The 25,065-nt window shown below is 41.6% G+C and overlaps 1 protein-coding gene and 1 pseudogene across 1 annotated transcript; one reads left to right on the forward strand and one right to left on the reverse strand.

Moving 5' to 3' along the window:
• The first annotated feature begins 7,868 nt into the window (after positions 1–7,868).
• On the forward strand, positions 7,869–11,118 carry LOC139314279 (mas-related G-protein coupled receptor member H-like; annotated as a pseudogene).
• Positions 11,119–17,384: 6,266 nt separating this feature from the next.
• LOC139315604 (proto-oncogene Mas-like) lies at positions 17,385–18,332 on the reverse strand. The gene has a single exon (XM_070941998.1). It carries the CDS (start codon positions 18,330–18,332, stop codon positions 17,385–17,387), a length of 948 nt encoding a protein of 315 aa, XP_070798099.1.
• Between the last annotated feature and the right edge of the window lie 6,733 nt (positions 18,333–25,065).

The following is a 25,065-nucleotide window of genomic DNA, read 5'->3' on the forward strand; positions in this document are numbered from 1 at the left end:
GCCACGCCCAGGCTCCAAACTGTCTCTTATGGCCCCATACAAACAAATGCTATGTTTCAGTTTCCAAACAGTCCCGATTGGCTGACTTGTTGCCATGTCTACTCAAACAGTCCCCATTGGCTGACCTGTTGCCATGTCTATTCCAATTTATGAACATACTCTGACACAAATGTCTGCAAGTATTAGTGAATTTTGAATTTTCCACATTTTTGTGTCTTGTGCTCATGGGCGAGTGTGTATGTGCCTGTGTTTCTGATAAGGGTGAAAGTGGGGTGGGGTGGGGAGTAAATTTTGGAACATTTTTTTTTTAATTTGATTTATATGCCGCCCTTCTCCGGAGACTCAGGGCGGCTTGCAATGTGATAAGCAATAGCCTTCATTCTTTTGTATATTTATACAAAGTCAGCTTATTGCCCCCACAATCTGGGTCCTCAATTTACCTACCTTAGAAAGGATGGAAGGCTGAGTCAACCTTGAGCCTTGGTGAGATTCGAACCTGCAGGCAGCTGGTCTTAATAACCAGCTTAATAACAGGGTGCCTTAGACCACTGTACTACCAAGGCTCTTTGATTTGATAGAGCCTCCATAAACAGGTACTCTGGTTGCTTTACCAAAAGGAAAAATAGAAATGTGGACTCATAAAGTTTTCTTCAAAGTCTCTTTTAACAGCTCATCTGTCTCCTGTCTGACCATTGAAGGAGGGGAAGCCACTCATTGTTACCTACCGTATTTTTCGGACTATAAGATGCACCGGTGTATAAGACACACCAAGATTTTGAAGAGGTAAACAAGAAAAAAAAATATTTTTGCCCTCCTCAGCCCCCAGGAGCACTCTGCAGGCCCCGTTTTTGCGAAAAAACAGGGTGGGGCTTTGGAGGCCAAAAATGGCTGTATTTGGCGTATAAGACGCACCAACCTTTCCGTCCTCTTTTTGGGGGGGAAGTGCATCTTATATTCCAAAATGTAGGGTAGTCTTTGTAGCAGAAGCCTCCAAGAGAAGGTTTGAAAACCAGAGAGCCTGCTTTTCTGCTAGGGGACACAACTGAGAGACCTGCAGGAACAGGTCTGGCAAATGTCCAGTGACATCAGTGTTGGATGGGCATCCAAACAACTGGATTAGCACTACTGGGTATAGATGTATGGTGTATGATGTAATAGGACCCTGGCTCCCCTACAATAGGATAGAGTTCTTTATTGGCCAAATGTGATTGGACACACAAGGAATTGTCTCCAGTACAGAAGCTCTCAGTGTACATACAAGCAACAAGTGATAAATCATGACCTTAATCATAAGATACAAACTCAGTGATAGTCATTAGGGCACTAAATAAGCAAACAACATAAATCAGAATAGAATAGAATAGAATAGAATAGAATAGAATAGAATAGAATAGAATAGAATAGAATAGAATAGAATAGAATAGAATAGAATAGAATAGAATAGAATAGAATAGAATTTTTTATTGGCCAAGTGTGATTGGACACACAAGGAATTTGTCTTGGTGCATAAGCTCTCAGTGTACATAAAAGAAAAGATACGTTCATCAAGAATCATAAGGTACAACATTTAATGATAGTCATAGGGAACAAATAAGCAATCAAATCAAATCAAATTGGGAAACAGTCAATATAAATCGTAAGGATACAAGCAACAAAGTTACAGTTGTACAGTCATAAGTGGGAGGAGATGGGTGATAGGAATGATGAGAAGACTAATAGTAGTGCAGACTTAGTAAATAGTTTGACAGTGTTGAGGGAATTATTTGTTTAGCAGAGTGATGGCATTTGGGAAAAAACTGTTCTTGTGTCTACCTAACATAACAACATAAATCATGATAGGATATTAAACAGTGCATTAAACAGTGGTTTAGTGCACCCTGTTATTAACACAGCTGCCTGCAATTTCTGCTGGTTCGAATCTCTCCAAGGCTCAAGGTTGACTCAGCCTTCCATCCTTTCTAAGGTAGGTGAAATGAGGACCCAGTTTGTGGGGGCAATAAGCTGACTTTGTATAAAATATACAAAAGAATGAAGGCTATTGCTTAATGCATTGTAAGCCGCCCTGAGTCTCCGGAGAAGGGCGGCATATAAATCAAATTAAAAAAAATAAAATAAAGGCACTCAACATAAATTATTTATTTATTATTTATTTATTTATTAATCAAATTTCTATACTGCCCTACTCCCGAAGGACTCAGGGCGGTGAACAGCCAAGATAAAATACAGATAATACAAATATTAAAAAAATCCCTTAAAATTATTAAATATTTCGGCCGAAACACAGATTAAAACACCCAATTTATAAAATCACAAATTAAAAAATTTAAAAAATTTAAAAGATGGGAGTTAGGCCAGGCCAGCTTGCTGAAATAGAAAAGTTTTGAGAGCACGGCGAAACGTGCGCAGGTCCGGGATCTTCCGTATCTCTGGGGGGAGCTCGTTCCAGATGGTAGGTGCCCCCACAGAGAAGGCTCTTCCCCTGGGGGCCGCCAGTCGACACTGTTTGGCTGACGGCACCCTGAGGAGCCCCTCTCTATGGGAGCGTACTGGTCGGTGAGAGGCTATTGGTAGCAGAAGGCGGTCTCGTAGATACCCCGGTCCGATGCCATGGAGCGCTCTAAAGGTGGTAACCAAAACCTTGAAGCGCACCCGGAAGACCACCGGGAGCCAGTGCAACTCGCGCAGGAGGGGGGTCACATGGGAGTCCACGTCGCTATGTCAGCTGCAGTTTCCCATCGCAGAGCAACTGATTTATTTACAGTAGTGGCCAAAATTGTGGAAACCTTTTGGGAAAAGTGTATTTTTGAAGTTTGATGGCTATTAACACCACTTTTTTTTTTTGGAGTTTCAAGGTAATCCTATTCCACTGCTGGAATGGCCTGGGAATAGCCCAGACCTTAACCCAATGGAAAATCTATGGAGCCGACTAAAGAAACTTGTTAGTCAGAAGCGACCCAGCAATAAAACCCAGTTAATAGAAGCCATCATTCAATCTTGGTTTCATATTATAACAGCTGCAAAACTAATAGACTTAGTTCACTCCATGGGAAGACGTTGTAAGGCCGTCATTCATGCTAAAAGTTACCCAACTAAGCATTAACTGACGTGATCATTTTTGTATATCTTGTTTTTTCTATGGTGATCATTTTTGTGTATTTCATTTTTTCTACGTGTTTCACTTTTCTTCTTTATACTGTAGCTGCTATTCTAATAGCAAATCCTTCCTAAAGGTTATTGCATTACATTCTTGATTAAATTATCTTTCCATTAATATATAATTTTATGGTCCTACTCCCAAAAAAAGTGGTGTTATTAGCGAGTTTTAGAAAATACACTTTTCCCAAATGGTTTCCACAATTTGGGCCACTACTGTATCCTGGGACTGATGCTCTATTCTTCAGCAGATTAATTGAATGGAATGGAGGAATGGTGACATCATAGATATTGATCTTTATGCTTGTAATGATTGCTGTGGTTTTTGCTTGTTGTTGTTGTTATGTCATGATCTCTGAGCTTGATTGTTTGTTTGCAGATGTTTCATTACTGGAGAGAAAGCCACATCACCACCAACACTGGGAGTGCGAGTTACTGTATATAAACAGGCATCAAATTCCACACTCACATTGAAATTGTTACCGTAATTGAGGAATGAAATGTCTGCCAAGCAATCAGCCAAGCTCAGAAAGCACCAAGGAGCCCACGAGTATCTTCTGTGGAAATTAATCATTTCCTCTTGCCATCTTTTATGGTTATCACACTCTTTTGCTGTGGTTAGCCTGATCAAAAACAAACTCATTCAACTCTTGTGTTCTCCTGCTGCCTGCCTGCCTGCATTGACTCCCTCTTCTTTGTGTCAGCCCCTGAGATATTGGAACACTGCTATCATGTCTCCCCTAGTCCTTCTCTTCATTAAACTAGGCATACCCAGTTCCCGCAACCATTCTTCATATGTTTTAGCCTCCAGTCCCCTAATCATCTTTGTTGCTCTTCTCTGCACTCTTTCTAGAGTCTCAACATCTTTTTTACATCGTGGCGACCAAAACTGAATGCAATATTCCAAGTGTGGCCTTACCAAGGCATTATAAAGTGGTATTAACACTTCACGTGATCTTGATTCTATCCCTCTGTTTATGCAGCCCAGAACTGTGTTGGCTTTTTTGGCAGCTGCTGCACACTGCCGGCTCATATCTAAATGGTTGTCCACTAGGACTCCAAGATCCCTCTCACAGTTACTACTATTGAGCAAGGTACCACATATACAGTACCTGTGCATTTTGTTTTTCTTCCCTAAATGTAGAACCTTGTGTTTTTCACTATTGAATTTCATTTTGTTAGATAGCATCCAATGTTCAAGTCTGTCAAGATCCTTCTGTATCTTGAGCCTATCCTCTGGAATGTTGGCTATTCCTGCCAGCTTGGTGTCATCTGCAAATTTGATGAGTTCCCCATCTATCCCCTTGTTCAAGTCATTGATGAAGATGTTGAAGAGTACTGGGCCTAAAACAGAGCCCTGGGGTACTCCACTGCATACTTCCTTCCATGTAGATGCAGTTCCAGTGAGGACTACATGTTGAGTGTGGTTGGTCAGCCAGTTATGAATCCATTTGGTGGTGATGTTGTCTAACCCACATTTTTCTACTTTATCTAGTAGTAGGTTATGGTCTACTTTATCAAATGCTTTGCTGAAGTCCAAGTAAATTATATCGACAGCATTCCTCTGGTCCACTAATTTTGTCACTATGTCAAAGAATGCAATAAGATTAGTCTGGCGTGATCTACATGGGGCTTTCTACATGGGGCTCCCTTTGGGGTGCACCCGGAGGCTCCAACTGGTGCAAAATGTGGTCACGCGGGGGATTATGGGAGTGACGGGGCGCTCCCACGTGACACTTCTCCTGCGTGAGCTGCATTGGCTTCCGGTGGACTTCCGGGTGCGCTTCAAGGTGTTGGTGACCACCTTTAAAGCGCTCCATAGCTTAGGGCTGGGGTACTTATGGGACCGCCTTCTGCCACCAATTGCCTCCCACCGGCCGGTTCGCTCCCACAGAGAGGGCCTCCTCAGGGTGCCGTCAGACAGACAATGTCAGCTGGTGACCCCCAGGGGGAGAGTCTTCTCTGTGGTGGCACCCACCCTCTGGAACGATCTCCCCCCAGAGATACGAGTGATCCCCGACCTCCGGACTTTTCATCGGGCCCTAAAAACTTCTTTTTTTTAGTTAGCCAGGCTGGCCTGATTCCATGTTGGTTTTAACGTTTGATACTGATTTTTCATTGAAATGTTTTAAATTATGGGCCAAATTTCATTTAATTATTTTTAAAAATTATTTTAACTTTTGTGTACAAATGTTTTTATTTTGGCTGTTCACCACCCTGAGTCCGAAAGGAGAAGGGCAGTATACAAATCTAATAAAAGATAAAGATAAAGATAAAGATCTGTTTTTGACAAACCCATGTTGGCTTTTGGTTATTACTTGGTTTGCTTCTAGGTGTTTGGTGATTCATTGTTTGATTATCTTTTCCAGAATCTTCCCTGGTATTGAGGTCAGGCTGATAGGTCTGTAGTTTCCTGGATCTATTTTTTTTTTCCTTTTTTGAAGATGGGAACTACATCAGCTCTTTTCCAATCCTCTGGCAGTTCCCCTGTGCTCCAGGATCTTTGAAAGATATAGTTCAGTGGTTCTGAGATCTCATCTGCCAGTTCCTTCAGAACCTTGGGGTGTAATCCATCTGGTCCTGGGGATTTAAACTCGTCTAGGGAAGACAGGTGTTCACTTATCATTTTCTTCCCTATTTTAACTGGTATTCCAAATCTGTTATTTGTGGTGCTGTTTTTGATAGGTTGGACTGTTTTTTTTTCCTTTTGTGTAAAGACAGATGCAAAAAAATGAGTTAAGTAGTTCTTAATTCATTTTTAACTCATAACAAGGCATTGCCTGGCCTTGTTTTCTGAAATTGGGGCCAAAGTTTATTGGACCTTTCCCCATCAAACACATCATCAAGCCAGTGACTGTGGAATTAGATCTGCCTAAGTCCCTCCGGCAAGTCCACCCTGTTTTTCATTGCAGCTTGTTAAAATCTGAAATCACCTCTCCCCTTAGGTCTCAGCTTCCACCATCACCTGAGCCACTAATAATAGAGGGGGAATATCACTTTGAGGTGCAGAATATTTTAGATTCCCATAGGCATAGAGGAAACCTTCAATACTTAGTGGCCTGAAAAGATTTCTCTGAGCCCCAGAACAAATGTTTTGACTACCACCACATTAGGGCCCCTAGACTTCTCAAACTAAATGATTTTTCCCCCTTTGGTAACCATTTTTTCTCCGACTGTTTGTTGTGTTTTGTTCCACAGGACTGCCACCTATGTTCAGGGGGGCAGCATGTCAGGTCCACCATCCTGTCCTGCCTTTCTGTGGAAGGTGGGGGAGGAAAGTTTGCTGGCATTTTTCACAGGCTTTTACTTTTGCTGTACCTGATTGGGGACTAAGGAAGGGGATTGTCTTCAGAGACAGAGCAACCTCTCTCCCAAGACTGGCAAGGCAAGCTACTGTATATAAATAGGCATCAAACTCCACACCCACTCACGTTGAAATTATTACCATAATTGGAGAATGAAATGTCTGCGAGCAACCGCCAAGCTCAGAAAGCACCAAGCAGGCCACAAGTCTCTTCTGTGGAAATTAATCATTTCCTCTTGCCATCTCTTGCGGTTCTCCCATCTTTTCCTGTGGTTAGCCTGATCAAAAGCAAACTTCTTCAACTCTTGTGTTCCCCTCAGTGGTGAAATTGAATTTTTTTTACTATTGGTTCTGTGAGCACGGCTTGGTGAGCGTGGCTTGGTGGGCATGGCAGGGGAAAGATACTGCAAAATCTCCATTCCCTCCCCACTCCTGGGGGAAGGATATTGCAAAGTCTCCATTCCCATCCCACTCTGGGACCAGCCAGAGGTGGTATTTGCCAGTTCTCCGAACTGCTCAAAATTTCCGCTACTGGTTCTCCGAACTGCTCAAAATTTCTGCTACCAGTTCTCTGAACTACTCAAAATTTCCGCTACCGGTTCTCCAGAACCTGTCAGGTTTTGGAGAACCAGGGGTGAAACTGGATTTCACCCCTGGTTCTCCTGCTGCCTGCCTACCTGCATTGCCTGGCCTTATTTTCTGCTTAATCCTGACATCTCAAAGATGCCCCTGCTTTTGGAGTCCTTGGTGACTGTTGTGACTCCGACCCCCGAGGCCGACTTATGGGAGGGAGAAGGCTCCAAACATGAAGGAGAGGAGTTGGCCAGGCCTCCCTCTCCAGGACCCTCCTCTCTGGCAATGCCTCAGGTGTCTCCCGAAGGAGAAGAGATTGGCCAGGAGCCAGGTATCTCCTCGCAGTTGGACAGCGACGGAGATAAGTCTTGGCTGGATCCACGCCAGCGTCGGAGAGACAAGTGCATGCAGCAGAAAAGGAGGCATGCCAGAGTCACTGGACCACACCCCACAGGGGATAAAAGGGGGTGAGGTGGCCATTCAGACTCTGTGACGGACAAAACTAACTACTAGTGAGTCACATTGTATCTTTGAAACAACGTTATCTGCCTTGGATTTAATACGGACTGGACTTGACAATTCTTGAACTGTGTGTATCTTGTTTGGGTTTATCTGTCAGAGGAACAACCCCTCCCTCTATGAGTAAAGTTCTTGGCAAGCAGCTACTGGGTTGCAGCCAATCCTCTTATCGAAAGAATTTGTTGTCTGCCAGTTTTATTTAACCCCTGGCTATCTGTTTGTGTGCGTGTGTGAGATGGGGACAGAACAGTGACCTCTGAGTTTGGTTGTTTGCTTGCAGATGTTTCATTACCAAAGAGAAAACCACATCACCATCGACATGGCAGGGCAAGTTATTGTATCTAGGCAAAACTCTATGTACTGTAGTAAAATATAAAGTCTGAAATTTTCAGGCTCATAAATACTATATTTTATTTCCTGAAACTGAGCTTACAGCAGGGTTTCCTCTTCACTTTTAATTTGTCCTTTTGGCATTTTCCCCTCATCAAGCTGGAATTATTAGCGTCAGGGTTCCAAGTAAGACCCACAACGAAAGAAGATTCCAAGGCTTGATTGGAGCCTAATTGGTAGCCTAATTAAGGAACGACCAAGGAGAAAACAAGACTCCTATCAATGCCGACAATGCAAGCTATCTATCATTGGATCTATCATTGATCCTCAACAAGAAGCAGAAATGACAAGAAATCAAAATAATACCCATTTGCACAGAACATGGCAATCAATATGACAATCACCTTTTCAAGAAAAACTGATGCTAGAATGGGAAGCTCAACATTCAGTTATAATGTTAAGAGCCTGGAGGCGCAGCAGACTAATAGCCTGTTATTAACATTCAGCTGCCTGCAATTGTTGCAAGTTCGAATCTCGCCAGGCTCAAGGTTGACTCAGCCTTCCATCCTTTCTAAGGTAGGTAAATTGAGGACCCAGTTTGTGGGGGCAATAAGCTGACTTCGTATAAATATACAAAAGTATGAAGGCTATTGCTTAATGCATTGTAAGCCGCCCTGAGTCTCCGGAGAAGGGCGGCATATAAATCAAATAAATAAATAAATAAATAATGAACACACTTACACTGATGCCATGCATTCAAAGGAAAGTGTTTATGAGCCTGAATATCAGGGGGGAAAAGTCATATATTCTGTAACCATTTTAATCTCCATTCCAGTGATTATTTGTCAGAACTGCCATCTCACACTTGTGCTTTTCATTCGCTGGATCCAAATTTGGGGAGGAGAGAAAGCTCACTACAGACCATACCTTCTGAAGACACAGCTTCAAGGCCAGACAGCTGAGAATGGCATGCCAGTCCACAATGGAAGGGAATGTTCCCAAAACAATTCATTTGAATATGATTGGACACTCATGATGGTCTCCAGTCTGGCTGTCTTCATCAAAGGGTACCTTAAGTCATGGGTGCAGAAGTAGAGCATTATTTGCATATTGCCCCCAACAATCTGGATCCTCATTTTACTGACCTCGGAAGGATGGGAGGCTGAATCAACCTTGAGCCATTCAGAATCGAATTCCTGGAGTGAGCAGTGAGGTAGCCTGCAATATGCATTCAAACTACTCATTGTTGTGACTCTGACCCCCGAGCCCATCTTATCGGAGGGAGAAGACTCTGAAAGTGAAGGAGAGGAGTTGGCAAGGCCTCCCTCTCCAGGACCCTCCTCTCTGGCAATGCCTCTTCCGAAGGAGAAGATATAGGCCAGGAGCCAGGCACTTCCGAGCAGCCGCAGTTAGACAGCGACAGAGATAAGTCTTGGCTGGATCCCCAACAGCGTCGGAAAGACAAGTGCACGCAGCAGAGAAGGAGGCGTGCCAGAGATTAAGCTGAGTCACTGGACCACACCCCACAGGGGATAAAAGGGTGTGTGGTGGCCATTCAGGCTTTGTGACGGACAAAACGGAAAGCTAGCAAGTCATTTTGTATTTCTGGAACTTTGTTATATGCTCTGCTTGGATTGCTTTTTTGGACTGGACTTGACTATTCTTTGGCTTTTGTGGACTTTGATGTTTTTGGTCGGAGGAGATAAACCTCCCTTTGTAAGTAAAGACTGTTGGCAAGCAGCCACTGGGTTGCTGCCACTTCTGTTATCAAAGGAAATTCTAGTCTGCTGGTTTATTTTAACTCTTGATCGACTGCTGGTGTGCGTGTGTGAGACAGGGACAGAACACTCATCAGGATTGTACTCCTGGCTGTGGGCAGAGTTTGCTGGAAATACTGCATTCTAACCACCATGCCACCAGGGCTCCTAATGCTAATTTAGAGATTATCTTGCAATATGCGTTTTTAGGAACCACGACCAAGGCTAAATGCCCTCTGTTTCTCTTTTGTTCCAGCAGGAGTAACTGCAGCCATAGAAGGAAGAGAATAGGCTGAAGCATAATAGATATGACGTCCCCCTCTCCATTCAGTGACTCAGCACAAATCAATGCAACACCTAGCTGCGAAAACATAAGCTATGATTCCAGCACAAACACAGAACTGCTTATTTTTTGCAATCTTCGCTATGCTTTTGTGTGTGTTGCAAATGTTGGTCAACAGCCTGGTTATCTGCTTGCTGGGCTGCTCCATTAAGAGGAACACTTTTGCCATTTATTTTCTCAACCTCTCTGTTGCTGACTTTGATTTGCTCACCATTGTCCTGATTATCGAAATTCACTGGCTTTTTGCATACTGATATTACTGATATCTGTTTCTCTATGAATTCTTCAAAATGACCCTGCTGTTAATGTACAGTAGGGGATAATTTCTCCTGACGGCCATCAGCTTTGACAGGTGTGTTTTGGTCCTTTCTTCAATTTGGTATTGATGCCACCAGCTGGTGCATCTGTTCAATATTGTCATCTGGGCCATTTCCTTCATCCTCTCTTCAATTCACTTCATAATTGTAGCTGTTGCTGGATATGAACAGATGTATACTCTGATGTATCCATTCATGATTAATGCTTTGCATTGTCCCCCACTTATGACCATCTCCAGTGTCATCTTGCTCATGAAAATCTGCTTCATATCCCAAAGCCAAAGGCAGAGGAAACTTTTGACAATAATTTTGCTCACTCTTTTCATCTCCTTAGTCTTTGCTTTCCCATTAAATACCTTTCATTTGTTTTGTTTTGTTTTTTAATTTGATTTATATGCCGCCCTTCTCAGGCTCACAAAGTGTTAAGCAATAGCCTTCATACTTTTGTATATTTATACAAAGTCAGCTTATTGCCCCCACAAACTGGGTCCTTATTTAACCTACCTTAGAAAGGATGGAAGGCTGAGTCAACCTTGAGCCTGGTAAGATTCGAACCTGCAGAAATTGCAGGCAGCTGTGTTAATAACAGGGTGCATTAAACCACTGTACTACCAAGGCTCTGTTGATCCTGTACTTTGCGTACAGGATAAGTATGGCTACTTATTTGCCTGCATCAACAGCAGCATGAACCCTCTGATCTATTACTTACTGGGGAGATAGAAGGGTAAAACTCAGAGAAGCATGAAAGACTTACTTCAGAGAATTTTCAAGGAGGAAGAAGATTGTACTGATCGAATGGAAACTTCAGAAGGTTCCCATTAAAGAGTTCAGAACTCTTTAATTTCACCATTGTCATTCAAAAGATAGACGCATTTCTTTCCAAGCACATCCATCTTGTTTTAAAAAAGAAACTGATTTTATAGCGATTAATTTGTGCAAGAATCTAGAATTTGTACAGATGATTATTTTTGTGGAATATTAAAACATTTGTCAAGCTGGACTTACTTATTTTCCTAGTACCCTGTTTTTCCCAAAATAAAACATTTCCTGATGATAAGCCCAATTGGGCTTTTGAATCCATGGCAATAAGGTCAAGCACTTATTTCAGGGTTCAAAAAAAATATGAGACAGGATCTTATTTTGGGGAAAACACGGTATCTCCTACCTGAAGATTAGTTAGCTTGCTGTAGTTCAGCTTTACCCAATTTCAGTGGCCTCCAATTCTGTATGTTTGAGCTTTGGTACCTATTCAGTAGGACTATTGTTGGGAATTTTCAATGTTGGCATTCACAACTTTGGAAGGCCCCACCATAGAAAGGCCAAGCCAAAGATGGACACATGTAACCTTCAAAAGGTTCAAAAGATTCTATCCATGAGCAATGGTGAAGGATAATGGAATTCTAGCTCAGCAGCATCTGGAGAACTGTATGTCTCCTGTCTCCACTAGTCCAGTATTTACCAAACCCACTGAATCAAAAAGAGGACAACTCTTACAACAAGAAAAGACTTTATAAAATCATATTTAATTGACAATATTTTTGAATGATTCCAGAATGATTGACAATCTCCATAGGCATTCCAGAAGAAAAGAATCAGAGATAGACTGAAAAGATTTCAAGCGCTAATATCGACAAGCTAATCTCTCTTTGAATGCATGTAAATATATTGTTTTTGGAGCAACTACACCCCAACTGTTGTAACTTTATTGTCTGTGCATACAGAGATGAGATTTAAAGGTTTCATATTATTGAGGACAGATACAGAAGCAACTGAAACTAAAACAATACTATATAACCTTTATGGAAGGGAAAAAAATAACATTTTTTATGCAGGGCACTTTCCCATAATAACGAGTGACAAAGCATGGAGGAGCTCTGAAAATGTTTTGCTTCCTTATGAAAGTGCAAGTGACTATTTTTGACAAAGATTCTCCATGTGGTGGATCTACGACAACTCACACAGCCAACTCACCACAGCCAACTCTCCATAGTCAACTTGCTGTGGCCAACTCACCATGGCCAACTCTCCATAGCCAACTTGCTGTGGCCAACTCACCATGGCCAACTCTCCATAGCCAACTTGCTGTGGCCAACTCACCATGGCCAACTCTCCATAGCCAGCTTGCTGTGGCCAACTCACCATGGCCAACTCTCCATAGTCAACTTGCTGTGGCCAACTCACCACGGCCAACTCTCCATAGCCAACTTGCTGTGGCCAACTCACCACGGCCAACTCTCCATAGCCAACTTGCTGTGGCCAACTCGCCACGGCCAACTCTCCATAGCCAACTTGCTGTGGCCAACTCGCCATGGCCAACTCTCCATAGCCAACTTGCTGTGGCCAACTCACCACAGCCAACTCTCCGTAGTCAACTTGCTGTGGCCAACTCACCATGGCTAACTTGCCATGGGAGAAGAGCAGGGGTGAAATGCTACCGGTTCGGCCGAACCGGTAGAGATGGCAGCGGTAGCGGCGGCAGTGTGAGGCTCTGTCCACCTGCCTGGACATCGTTACTTTCTGGTTTTAACCAGGAAGTAACCTATTTTTGACCTTCTGCGTATGCACAGAGAGTCCAAGTGTGCACTTCCGAACCGGTAGGGAAGGTAAGTAGATTTCACCCCTGGAGAAGAGTTACACTAATGTCAGACTACGATGCTATCTCAAAATTAAATGAATTTCCAAACTGCCAATCTTTAAGGAAATCTTTCTTTAATTGAGCTCAGCCACCGGATCATGACTCCGCGTGGACAAGACTGACCTTTTGCCCCCCAATCCCTCCCTTTCCGATCCCCAAATCTCTGCTTCTCATTGGCTATCTTCAAAGTCAGTCTTCGGACTTCATTCCCCAGGAATGTGCCCCCTTCCCTCATTTCCACGACAACCCGACTTCAAAGGGATTTAGCAGGCAAAAGTTCCAGAGTTTATCTCTCACTCTCCTCTGCTCTCCATGCCAGCGTTGAAACTAATATAGAAGAAATAATCAGATAGAATCATTAAAGAAAGGATGTCAAAGGAGCGACAAAATAAAATGTGAATGACAAAAATTAAAATATTTTTGTATTATTTTAAATAATTAAATTGAATTGTTGAATAGTCCCACAGTGAGTTGTCCCGTAGCAAGTTTGCAGGGGTGAGTTGGCCATAGCGAATTGGTTGTGGCGAGTTGACCATGGTGAGTTAGCTGTGGTGAGTTGTCTCATTCCGCCATGGGGTTCATTTGTTGTGGCTCAATCCAGAGAAAGTGAATCTTTCTTCTGCACCTGAGCCATAATCATGCAGGGTTGCTCATATTAGAGAGTTTGAAAATTTCCAAGTGGTACAAGAAGGTTAGTAACAACCGCTTTGCATTTTGTTTTTATTACATTTATTGTGTCATAATTTCAACAGCTGCCTATTCAACTTAAGACACTACTTGTAGATGTTAAATTCCTAAGTGTTTCTGGATTAGAGTACCTAAAGAAAGCTTCTTCTCTCATACCAAAAACGAGGGTGGACAAGTTGCCAACCTTGGGAAATAAAGGAAACACTCTGAGCTTTGTGGTTTCATATTTTAAAGTCATTTAAAGCTGTGGGTATTGTTTCTGCTTTGAGAATTGTTAACTACAAACAATTCCTTTTTGTTTCTATATGAGTATATGAATTACAGACTACTCAGCCTGACATCAATACTTGGGAAGTTCTTGGAAGAAATAAGCAACAAATCTGTGAACACGTACAAACAAACTAAGTTATAACTAGAAGCCAACATGGATTCCTCAAAAGGAGTCTGGTGGCTCAGCAGACTGATAGCATTGTGATTAAGACCAGCTGTCTGCAATTACTGTAAGTTCGAATCTCACCAGGCTCAAGGTTGACTCAGCCTTCCATCCTTTCTAAGGTAGGTAAATTGAGGACCCAGTTTGTGGGGGCAATAAGCTGACTTTGTATAAATATACAAAAGTATGAAGGCTATTCCTTAACGCATTGTAAGCCGCCCTGAGTCTCCGGAGAAGGGCAGCATATAAATCAAATTTAAAAAAAATAAAAAATAAAATAAAATAAAATAAAACAGATCATGCCAAACAAATTTTATTTCATTCTTTGACAAAATGACTCAATTAGTGGATAAGTGAAATGTTGTGGACATAGTATACTTAGACTTCAGTAAAGCATTTGATAAAGTAGACCACAACCTACTTCTTGATAAACTAGAAAAATGTGGGATAGACAGCATCATCACTAGATGGATTTGTAATTGGCTGACAAATGATGGCCATGATGGCTTTTGCAAAGATACCTGGACCGATTGAGGTGTGCTATTTTTACATCTCATTTGTGACAAAATAGCTCCTTGTAATACTATTTGAGATTATTATCATGATAATCTACATTTGTAATAATTATTCAAAAATTGAACAAGTTTATTAATGTATATGAAATTTAAGATTTGGGATGCTAAGTGATACCAGCTACAGTAATTTTTTTTTTTTAATTTGATTTATATGCCGCCCTTCTCCGGAGACTCAGGGCGGCTTACAATGCGCTAAGCAATAGCCTTCATCCTTTTGTATATTTATATAAAGTCAGCTTATTGCCCCCACAAACTGGGTCCTCAATTTACCTACCTTAGAAAGGATGGAAGGCTGAGTCAACCTTGAGCCTTGGCGAGATTCGAACCCTGCAGTAATTGCAGGCAGCTGGTCTTAATAACTAGCTTAATAACAGGGTGCCTTAAACCCCTGTACTACCAAGGCTCTGTAATTCCCTTAACATTCCTTTTTTTCCCCCTTTACACCCTTTACTTTTTTTTATTTATTTATTTATATGCCGCCCTTCTCCGGAGACTCAGGGCGGCTTACAATGCGTTAAGCAATAGCCTTCATACTTTTGTATATTTATACAAAGTCAGCTTATTGCCCCCACAAACTGGGTCCTCATTTCACCTACCTTAGAAAGGATGGAAGGCTGAGTCAACCTTGAGCCTTGGAGAGATTCGAACCAGCAGTAAATTGCAGGCAGCTGTGTTAATAACAGGGTGCGTAACCACTGTACTATCAAGGCTCTTGATATGGATCACAATAGCTGCATGTATGAACTATTGCAAGAAGGCTAGTTTTAATAGTTCAATATTCTGTTAATTATGCTGCATTATGGTATTATATCTTTTCAACAGGGGATGCCATAAATCTGTCTAATCATTTTGCAAAATTCAAAATTGATTTTCTGTTATACATTAAGCCAACTGGTGGCATGGTTCCCATTGGAAAGAGTAAAAGTTTCAAACCAGTTAATTATTATATGGTTATGCTTAATAGTCATCATAAAATAAAGATAGCAATAGCAATAGTACTTAGACTTACCAGTATATACCGTTTTACAGTGCTTTATAGCCCTCTCTAAACAGTTTACAGAGTCAGCATCTTGCCCCCAACAATCTGGGTCCTCATTTTATTGACCTCAGAAGGATGGAAGGCTGAGTCAACCTTGAGCCGGTGAGACCCAAACTGCCAAACTGCTGGCATCTGGTGATCAGCAGAAGTAGCCTGTGGTACTGCATTCTAACCACAGTGCCACCATGGCTCTTGCAGTGTCCCTAAATCAGGGATCAGCAACCCACAGCTCTGGAGCCACATGTGGCTCTTTCGTCCCTCTGCTGCAGCTCCCTGTCACCGGTCGGCTCCACAAGGATGCTGCACTAGGAGACTCTATGGTGGGGGAACCGGACTTCCGGTCAGCAGAGGAAAAAGGACGCTGCGCTAGGAGGAGACTCTATGGTGGGGGAACTTCTGGTTGACTCCAGAATTGAACGGGGGGCTTCTGGTTAGGACCTTTGTGGCTCTTTGAGTGTTTAAGGTTGCCGACCCCTGTCCTAAATGAAGACAATTAATGTATTCTTCTGGTTTATTGGTTACCTAAAAGCTTTTTTAGATATAAGTACTGTCCCTCTCAGACAAGTTTACTCCTGCATAAGTTCTTCAAGAACTGAGCTGTGGTGCCGCAGTGATTAGAATGCAGTATCGCAGGCTAATTCTGCCAACTGCCAGCAGTTCGATTCTCACAGGCTCAAAGTTGACTCAGTCTTCCATCCTTCTGAGGTGGGTAAAATGAGGACCCAGATTATTGGGGGCAATATGCTGACTCTGTAAACCGCTTAGAGAGGGTTGTGAAGCACTGTGAAGCGGTATATAAGTCTAAGTGCTATTGTTATTGCTATTAGTACCATTATATACTGCCTTGCTAATACCACACTTGAATACTGCATCCAGTTCTGGTCTCCACAATACAAAAAAAGATGGTGAGACTCCAGAAAGAGTACAGAGAAGAGCAACAAACATGATTGGGGAGGGGTCTATGATGAACGGTTGCATGAATTGGGTAAATCTAGTCTAACAAGGAAAAGAACTAGGAGTGACATGATAGCAGTCTTCTAATATTCAAGCGGGATAAAATGTTCTCCAAAGCACCTGAGTGCAAATCAAGAAGTAAGAGATGGAAACCTATCAAAGAACAATTCAACCTTGAACTAAGGAGAAATTTTCAGACTATGAGAACAATGAATCAGTGGAACAGCAGGGGTGCTATTCAACAGGTTCTGACAGGTTCAGGAGAACCGGTAGCGGAAATTTTGAGTAGTTCGGAGAACCGGCAAATGCCACCTCAGGCTGGCCCCAGAGTGGGGTGGGTATGGAGATTTTGCAGTATCCTTCCCCCAGGAGTGAGGAGGGAATAGGGATTTTGCAGTATCCTTCCCCTGCCACACCACCAAACCATGCCCACCAAGCCACGCCATGCCCACCAAGCCACGCCCACAGAACCGGTAGTAAAAAAAAAAATGAATTCTACCACTGTCTTCCAAAGGTGTGGGTACTCCATCACTGGGGTTTTTTAAGAAGATATTGGGTAGCTATTTGTATGGAATGGTACAGGGTTTCCTGCTTGGGTAGGGAAATAACTACTAGACCACCACCTCAATTATTCTGTATTCAATTCTCTCTTCTGGCAGTCCTGTATTTGCCACAGCAAATTTTTTCTGAATAAAAGATCAGGTCCTAGCAGGGAGCTATAAAAATATAGATTTTTTTCCCCCTACTCTTGTGCGTACATCATATCTAGATATCAACCGGGACCTCTGGTTTCTCTTCACTCTCTTCTTCCTCCTTGAAAAGCGTTTGGAGATTTATTTTTAGGTTGTACATAGAACGATGTTCCTTCCTTCTCCCCAGCAGAAAATAGATCAACGGATTAACACTGCTGTTTAGACAGGCAAATAAGTAGCCGAATGTATGTAAATTGAAATATTTGTTACTGGAAATAACATTGAGGGCATAAATGGCAATTGGTGGGAAAGAAAAGATGAGGAAGAAAAACAGGGAAAGCAAGATGGCTGTGAGGAGCTTTCTTCGTTTCTCCATCTGTGATTTAACATAGCCTTTGAAGAGGAGGGCCAGAGTGGAGACCACCATGAGTGGGATGCAAACTGCGATATATATGAACAGGTGATAGAATAGGCTGAAGTTTCGACGGCGCTTAACCAAAATCAGAGTGTAATGAATTCCACAGAAGAGGATGGAGACTATCCAAGTAACGACACAGACGATGGTGGACAAGTACGGGGGCTGATGACATCGATACCAAATTGGGAAGAAAAGAGCCAAACATCGGTCGATGCTAATGATAGTCAGAAGAAGTTGACCAGTGCAATAAGTGAATACTAAACCTTCTATGATTTCTATCACAGAATCTTCGATCGTCATGTGCAGAATTGCAGAGATAAATAGGAATAGGAGAGTCCCGCTGTCCGCCACAGCCAAATTAAGAATGTACACGGTGAAAGAATTCCTTCTCATCCGGCAACGCAAAACTTGGATGACAGCTCCATTTCCAATAATCCCTGGAATACAGATTAAAACGATTAAAGAATAGATTATGGTCCCAAGAAATCCAGGCAGATAAAATTTGCTCTTCGAGTGGATAGCCTGAGTGTTATGGTGTTCCGTATAATTGAAGGTCAGGTTTCCCATCTTAGAGTCCATTATTCCAGAAAAGTTGGTTGTCATGTTATGTGGAGTTGAATCTTTTTTTAAAATTTAATTTCTGCTTCTTGTTGAGGATCAGTGAGGGATCCAGACAGCTAAAGGACAAACCATTTACCTTTAGTTTAGTCAACAGACACCAAATGACATTTGCATCTGTTCTGGTTTTTCTGAGAAGTATGGCAGAGGATGTGGAAAATTTCTTCAGAAGTTCTTCAGAAGAAGTCACTTGGGTAATGCTTTTGTGGACTTCTGCATTGCTTCTCCCTCAAGAATACAGATGTGGCAACATCAATGTCTTTAGATTATTTTATCCTTTCAATATGGGTCAATTCAGCATCTGACATATATAACTCTTAAGAACTCATGAAGAATTTGAATCTCCCAAAATAAAGGACTTGTTTCACCTCAACGCCTCTCCATACAAGCAAAGGAGAAACATCTCATGGAGGATAGTTTATTTGACCACGTTGCCATATAAGAGAAGAATTATTTTTATTTTTTTTCAGTTTTGTGGTGAGTTTGTTTCCTCTGGTTCTTCACAAGAAATGTATAATATCTAAAATGAAAAGAAAACAATAGTGATAGGATTGTTTTAATGCCATACAATACAACATGGATCCTTATTTTAAAATGTAACTAAAATGGCTGTAGATGGTTATTAATCAGAATTCTTATCCTTCCAAAAAGTTCTTTTTTGGGGAACCACATGTAAATAGCAGAACATTTAATAAAACTCTGGTTCAGTGTTTCTCAAACTTGGCAAGTTTAAGGTAGATGGATTTCAACTCCCAGAATTCATCAGCCAGACCTGCTGGCAAGGGGATTTTGGGAGTTGAAGTCCAGCAATCTTAAAGCTGTCAAGGTTGAGAAATTGCTCTGGTTGGTTTATATTTGGTCACTGATTACCCCCCATTTTTTAAAAAAATAGCCCACCATGGATGTCAGCACTTAAGAGATAAGGAGCTTATTGAAAGAAGCAGCCAACTATCTAGATGGTTCTATTCATAAGCAAAGCAAATACTGCAGGCAGGAATCCATTCAAGACAGGATATCTTGAAACTGCTTGCAGCAAAGTTTGACAGCTAACAAAAGCAGAGTGATAGGATTAAAAGCAGCCCTTCAGCCAAGATCCAACGGAGGACGAAAGCCATTAAACCAGAGGTTAACCAGATTAGCTCAGAAAAACATCTAGGATTGCATTTCGTCTTTTGCCTATATAGCCAGCTATGACCCCCTACATAACCTCTACATGACCCCATAGGAATCTGACAACAGCCAATAGAATATTAAAGGACATGTTCTTGCACAGGAACAGGAAGCTCAAATACAAAGCCCAAAGAAGGTATAAACCATACCCCCACTCCCCCATTTTGTCAGCTGCACCAGAACCACAAATGCTGCTGGTTCTGCTTCATCAATAAACCATCTTTCCAATCAGCCTCCATGTTTCCAGTCTCTTTCTCCCAGCTTGGAACTGAACCAGGTGGATATTTCTTCCAACAGTGGGGAGAAAGATCAGAGAAAAGGACAAGAAAGGAACAACCAAAAGGGACAAGAACATTTGGCAGAATAGGAGACAATTATTGAAGTATCTCTGCTGACCTGAAAAGCATCATCAAGGAGTTCAGTTGCACAACACAAAGACTTATCCCAAGAAAGTTCTGCAGAATGAAAATCAGAAGCTTAGAGTTCGGTCATGGGTAGGAAAAAGAAAAATTCAGCAAGAGAAGAGGACCTGAAAAGCGCATCTTCAGAAACTTTCGGACAAACGTTTGAAAGGAAAGGATGTTCTTGATGAGTAACCACATTTGTCCCAAGCAGCAAGAGCAGAATAGTGGGTCACTGAAGATGGGTTGTGAGACCACATGGTCAAAACTGCGACTTCCCTAAAAAAGGAGTGGTCCTGTGCTTAAAATTTCGCAGTGGAAAAAAATGGAAATGCTCTAAATCACCCTATAGTGCAGAGGTGTCAAATTCAAGGCCCAGGGGCCAGATCCGGTCCGTGTGGTGCTTAGATCTGGCCCAGATCTTAGGGGCTGCCCTGGAAACATGGAAGGACTGGCCCGCAGTGCTTCTGCCACTGAAAATGGAGCTCGGGAGGGCCACGTGCGACCCTCTCGAGCTCCGTTTTCGCTGGCGGTGGGTTGCAGGAGGCCGTAGCGGCCAAAAACAGACCTTGGGAACCAATTTTCGCTGCCAAAGCACTCGGTTCACCACAGGTGCCCCCGACATGAGTGACATCAAGCTGACCATGCCCACCCTGGCCCCTGGAGGTCAAACAGAACCCTGAGGCAGCCCTCAATGAAATCGAGATGCATCAGAATTGTCCACATAATCTCCAACCAGTGGTGGGTTGCTCCCGGTTCACACTGGTTCGCAAGAACCGGTAATAACAATTTGTAGTAGTTCTGAGAACCGGTAATAACATTGGCTGGCCATGCCCCTGAACTGGTCCCTGGCCTGGTTGCCGCTTGCTTACCCTGTCCATCTCATCAGAGGCTTTAAAAAAAAAAAAACTTTTAAAAGCATTTTTTCTACAACCTCTTCGGCCAAAAAAATGCTTTTAAAAGTTAAAAAAAAAAAGCCTCTGATGCTCAGCCGAAGAGGTGGTTAAAAAAATGCTTTGAAAAGCCTCTGCTGATCTCAGCTGAGTTGCCTGATCGGTAGAGGCTTTTCAAAGCATTTTTTTCCTGCAACCTCTTAAGGTTGTAGAAAAAAATGCTTTTCAAAATATATATTTTTTTTGAATATGACCTGATTTTATTTTATTTTATTTTATTATTTTTTTTATTTAATAAACAAACATACATATACAGACATAGACATTTAAACAAACTATACATAAACTAACTATACAGTAAAATCAAGTCATACAGCTTGAACTTTGAAAATAGAGCTACTTCGGTAATTATATATCTATATATCTGTGTATATTTATCCTTCATCATGTATCAATGTTTATACAACGATATTTCATTTTATTTCCTTATTTTTGTATCATTGGGTGGTATTCCCTTATTTCGTGTTCTTTTTATCTAACCAGTTGTACCATTTTTGCCAAATTAAGTAATAATTTGAATCTTCTTTTCCCTGTATTTCTTTGGTAAGTTTGTCCATTTCCGCACATTCCATTGTTTTTTGTATTATTTTTTCCTCTGATGGCATATCCTCCAGTTTCCACATTTGTGCGAAAGTGATTCTAGCTGCAGTCAGGATGTGTATTATCAAGTATTGTGTCTCTTTTTTATAGTCCTTTGTCAGTATTCCTAATAGGTATGTTTCCGGTCTGAGGGGCACTTTTTGGGTGGTGATTTCTTCCAGCTGATCTTGAATTCTTTTCCAAAATTTTTTGACCTTTGGGCATGACCACCAGATGTGGTAGTAGGTCACGCCCACCCAGTCACATTACCCTCCACCAAGCCATGCCCACAAAATAAGCCATGCCCACAGAACCAGTAGTAAAAAAAGAGCCCACCCCTGTTTCCAACCAGATGTGAAAACTCAGGGCTATTACTGCTTTTACTGCAAGCAGGTTGGTATGAAGATATGCCTGGTTATGTTGGCTAGGTTTTACAGTGCTGAGGAAGTACATGTAGATATGATTAACTCCTCCACTCAACTGTTTAACTGATCTTTTTAATACAGTAACTAATCATCTGTGATGGATCTCTTTCTGTTATATGAAAAGAACTCTTAGTTCAGGGTGAATCCAGGTCCAATGCCATGGAGCGCTTTAAAGGTTGTAACCAACACCTTGAATCGCACCCGGAAGACCACTGGGAGCCAGTGCAGCTCGCGCAGGAGGAGTGTCACATGGGCACAACGAGTTGCGCCCATAACCACCCGCGCGGCCACAATATTTTCTATTGTTCTTTAATCTTTTATTTCCAGTTTCCATTTTTACTCTCTAACCATTGATAAAATACTTCCCATATCATATAATATTCGATTTGTTCTTTCTCTTTAATTGCTAGTGTTAATCTGTTCATTTCTGCACATTCTAATATTTTCCTAATCACCTTCTCCTCCGTAGGAATCTCTTCACTTTTCCAATGTTGTGCAAATACAATTCTAGCTGCAGTTAATACATAGATAATTAAATAAGTATTCTCTTTATTATAGCATTCGGGTAAAATCCCCAGCAAAAATATTTCTGGTTTTAGCTCAAGATGTTGTTTTGTCATCTTTCCCAACCATTTTTATCCAATACTTTTGTGCTTCTACACACGTCCACCACATATGATAGTAAGATCCAGGTATCTGGTGGCACTTCCAACATTTCACTGAGTTATCTTTAAACATCTTTGCCAATCTCGCTGGTGCAAGGTGCCATCCATAAAACATTTTACACAAGTTCTCTTTATATGCAGTCGACATTGTTAATTTGTAATTCCTATCCCAGAGTTTCTGCAACTTATCTAATTCTATCATGTAACCAAAAATTTTTGCCCATGCAGAAAGGACATTCTTAATGGGTTGTGGGACCACATGATATATCTCCTTCACTCAACTGTTTAACTGATCTTTTTAAGTAACTAATCATCTGTGACGGATATCTTTCTGAAAGAGATGTGATATCAACTAATCATATTCTAGCAGTTTCCAAGATTCACCCTGAACTAAGAGTTCTTTTCATATAACAGTTACCATGATGAAAGCTCTATTTTAGCTGTGGACATACCTGGTGATGATATTCATTAATCCCTGGTGAGAACTGAACCAACAGATCTCTTTGAGAATCCAAGGAAATCCAGAAAGGTAGATTTCATTGAGGAATCCAGTTTTGTCTGTTTTTGATGTTGCAGTTGTGAGAAAGAAGAACGTATTCAGCAACAGGGAACAGATATCTATGCTAAAGAGGAACTTCCTTTACATTTTGCTGCAGAACTGAAAAGCAGAAGAGAAAATGTTTCTACAAATTTGTGGGGTGGTGATGGTGATCTTTAGAAATTTCATCATAACTTTGAAGGCAAAAGAAATATCAGGCTGAAAATCAGTCTAATTTCATCCCTGTTTATAATATCTGTAAGACTGAGAAAACAGATTGAATCCAAAGCCAGTTTCTTCCTTTGCTTGCCAACATTAATGACTTTTGAAATTTTTGCATGAAAATTTAAAGTCAATTTTCCCCCCCCTCTCTGTGGGCTAAGATACCCTTCAGGAGCCATAGTGGCACAGTGGTTAGAATGCAATATTGCAGGCTAATTCTGCCAACTGCCTGGAGTTTGATCCTGGCCAGCTCAAGGTTGACTCAGCCTTCCATCCTCTCGAGGTGGATAAAATGAGGACCCAGATTGTTGGGGGCAATATGCAGACTCTGTTAACCACTTAGAGAGGGCTGTAAAAGCACTGTCAAGCGCTATATAAATCGAACTGCTATTGCTGTTGCTATTTTGCACAATGTTTGTTAAGACTGTAGCTCTTCCTCCTCTTTGCCAAGGTCATTCCCACATACCATTGCATGTCTGCATATCACTATAAGGTTCTAAGGATGAATCTCTGCAGCTGAAGGCTAACACCTTAACTTCTAAACTATAGCCTCTGTATATTCACATTCCTCCTCATGAATGTTAGGTCTGATTCTGGCTAGGTTACCCTGTTAATGGAGAAGCACAAAATGGGCATATAAAATCAAGCAGGAAAAAGTTCTTCTTTCTCACATGAATATCTGTAATCATCCAATGAAGATCTGACTGGATCTAAGACAGGCAAAAGATAAGTACTCACACGGTGCGTAACTTTAATATCTAAAAATGGTTACCATCATTTTAAAGCATCCTGATTGTCATTAACATGGATCATTTTAAAAGTAGGGTTGATCAATGTATAAAGGCTAGGGCAGCCAAAGGAGATCACTTTGATGAACCAACACTACCTGTGTTTTGTGAGCATTTCAAACATCCCTTCGCTCAGGAATCGAGAAAGAAGCCTTCTGCCATATCTTCCTTCTGAACATCTTAAGAGGTATCTGTTTAATTTTGTTTTAAATGCTGAATTAAAAGGGATCTTTGATTCATTTGAGGTCAAATGTGGAACTTGTGGGCCTCTAGGTACTTTCAATATTGCTAGCCGTGCTGATGTAGTTCAGTTATAACCTCAAGAGCATAAATTCCCCAGAGACATATCTATATGAAGGCAACCCAGATTGAATGTAGCACACTACAAGCTCTATGCAATCTTAATAGAATAGCAGAAGGGACCTTGGAAAGTACCTGCTAACAAAATGAGAAGAAGCCAGTTCTTATTACAAGCAACAGAGAGACTTCTGTGGATTTTTTTTTTTTTTGGACAATTAAAAGGTAATTTCAGCAATCCAATTTCTTTCTGCTTGTGTAGCCAGAGAAATTGCTGCAGTGATCATAAAACCAAGTTTTTTATCCGTAAGTCCTCTAGATGTTTTTCATTATAATTCCCAACAGTCCTCATTATTTCCCATTCTGGCTGATGCCAACACTTGGGAATTCCCAAGTTTGGACAAGATCAGGTCATTGATGCCTCGGCTTTCTACCAAAAGTTGCCGCAATTCAACCCACACAGCAACAAATGTAGCATCTCTCTGCCGGTTTGAATGCAGCTTTGCTTTCAAGTGGCAATGAGAGGTACCAGAAGAGGTAGCCAGATAACCAGGGGCCTAGCTGGAAGAGTCAAAACTACTTTTGTCAGTCAGATCTAAACTACTGATTTCTTACTAATTTCTTAAAATCAGCCTATTGAATGAAATCATGGTACTTTGTGGCCTGTCGGCCGCCAGCCC

The sequence above is a fragment of the Pituophis catenifer genome, unplaced genomic scaffold, assembly GCF_029215685.1.
Source record: "Pituophis catenifer annectens isolate HBS135680 unplaced genomic scaffold, rPitCat1.0.hap2 SCAF_3, whole genome shotgun sequence".
NCBI classification, from domain to species: Eukaryota; Metazoa; Chordata; class Lepidosauria; order Squamata; family Colubridae; genus Pituophis; species Pituophis catenifer.

Excerpts from the sequence above, each read along its gene's own strand:
- LOC139315604 (XM_070941998.1), bottom strand. The coding sequence starts at position 18,332 with ATGACAACCAACTTTTCTGGAATAATGGACTCTAAGATGGGAAACCTG.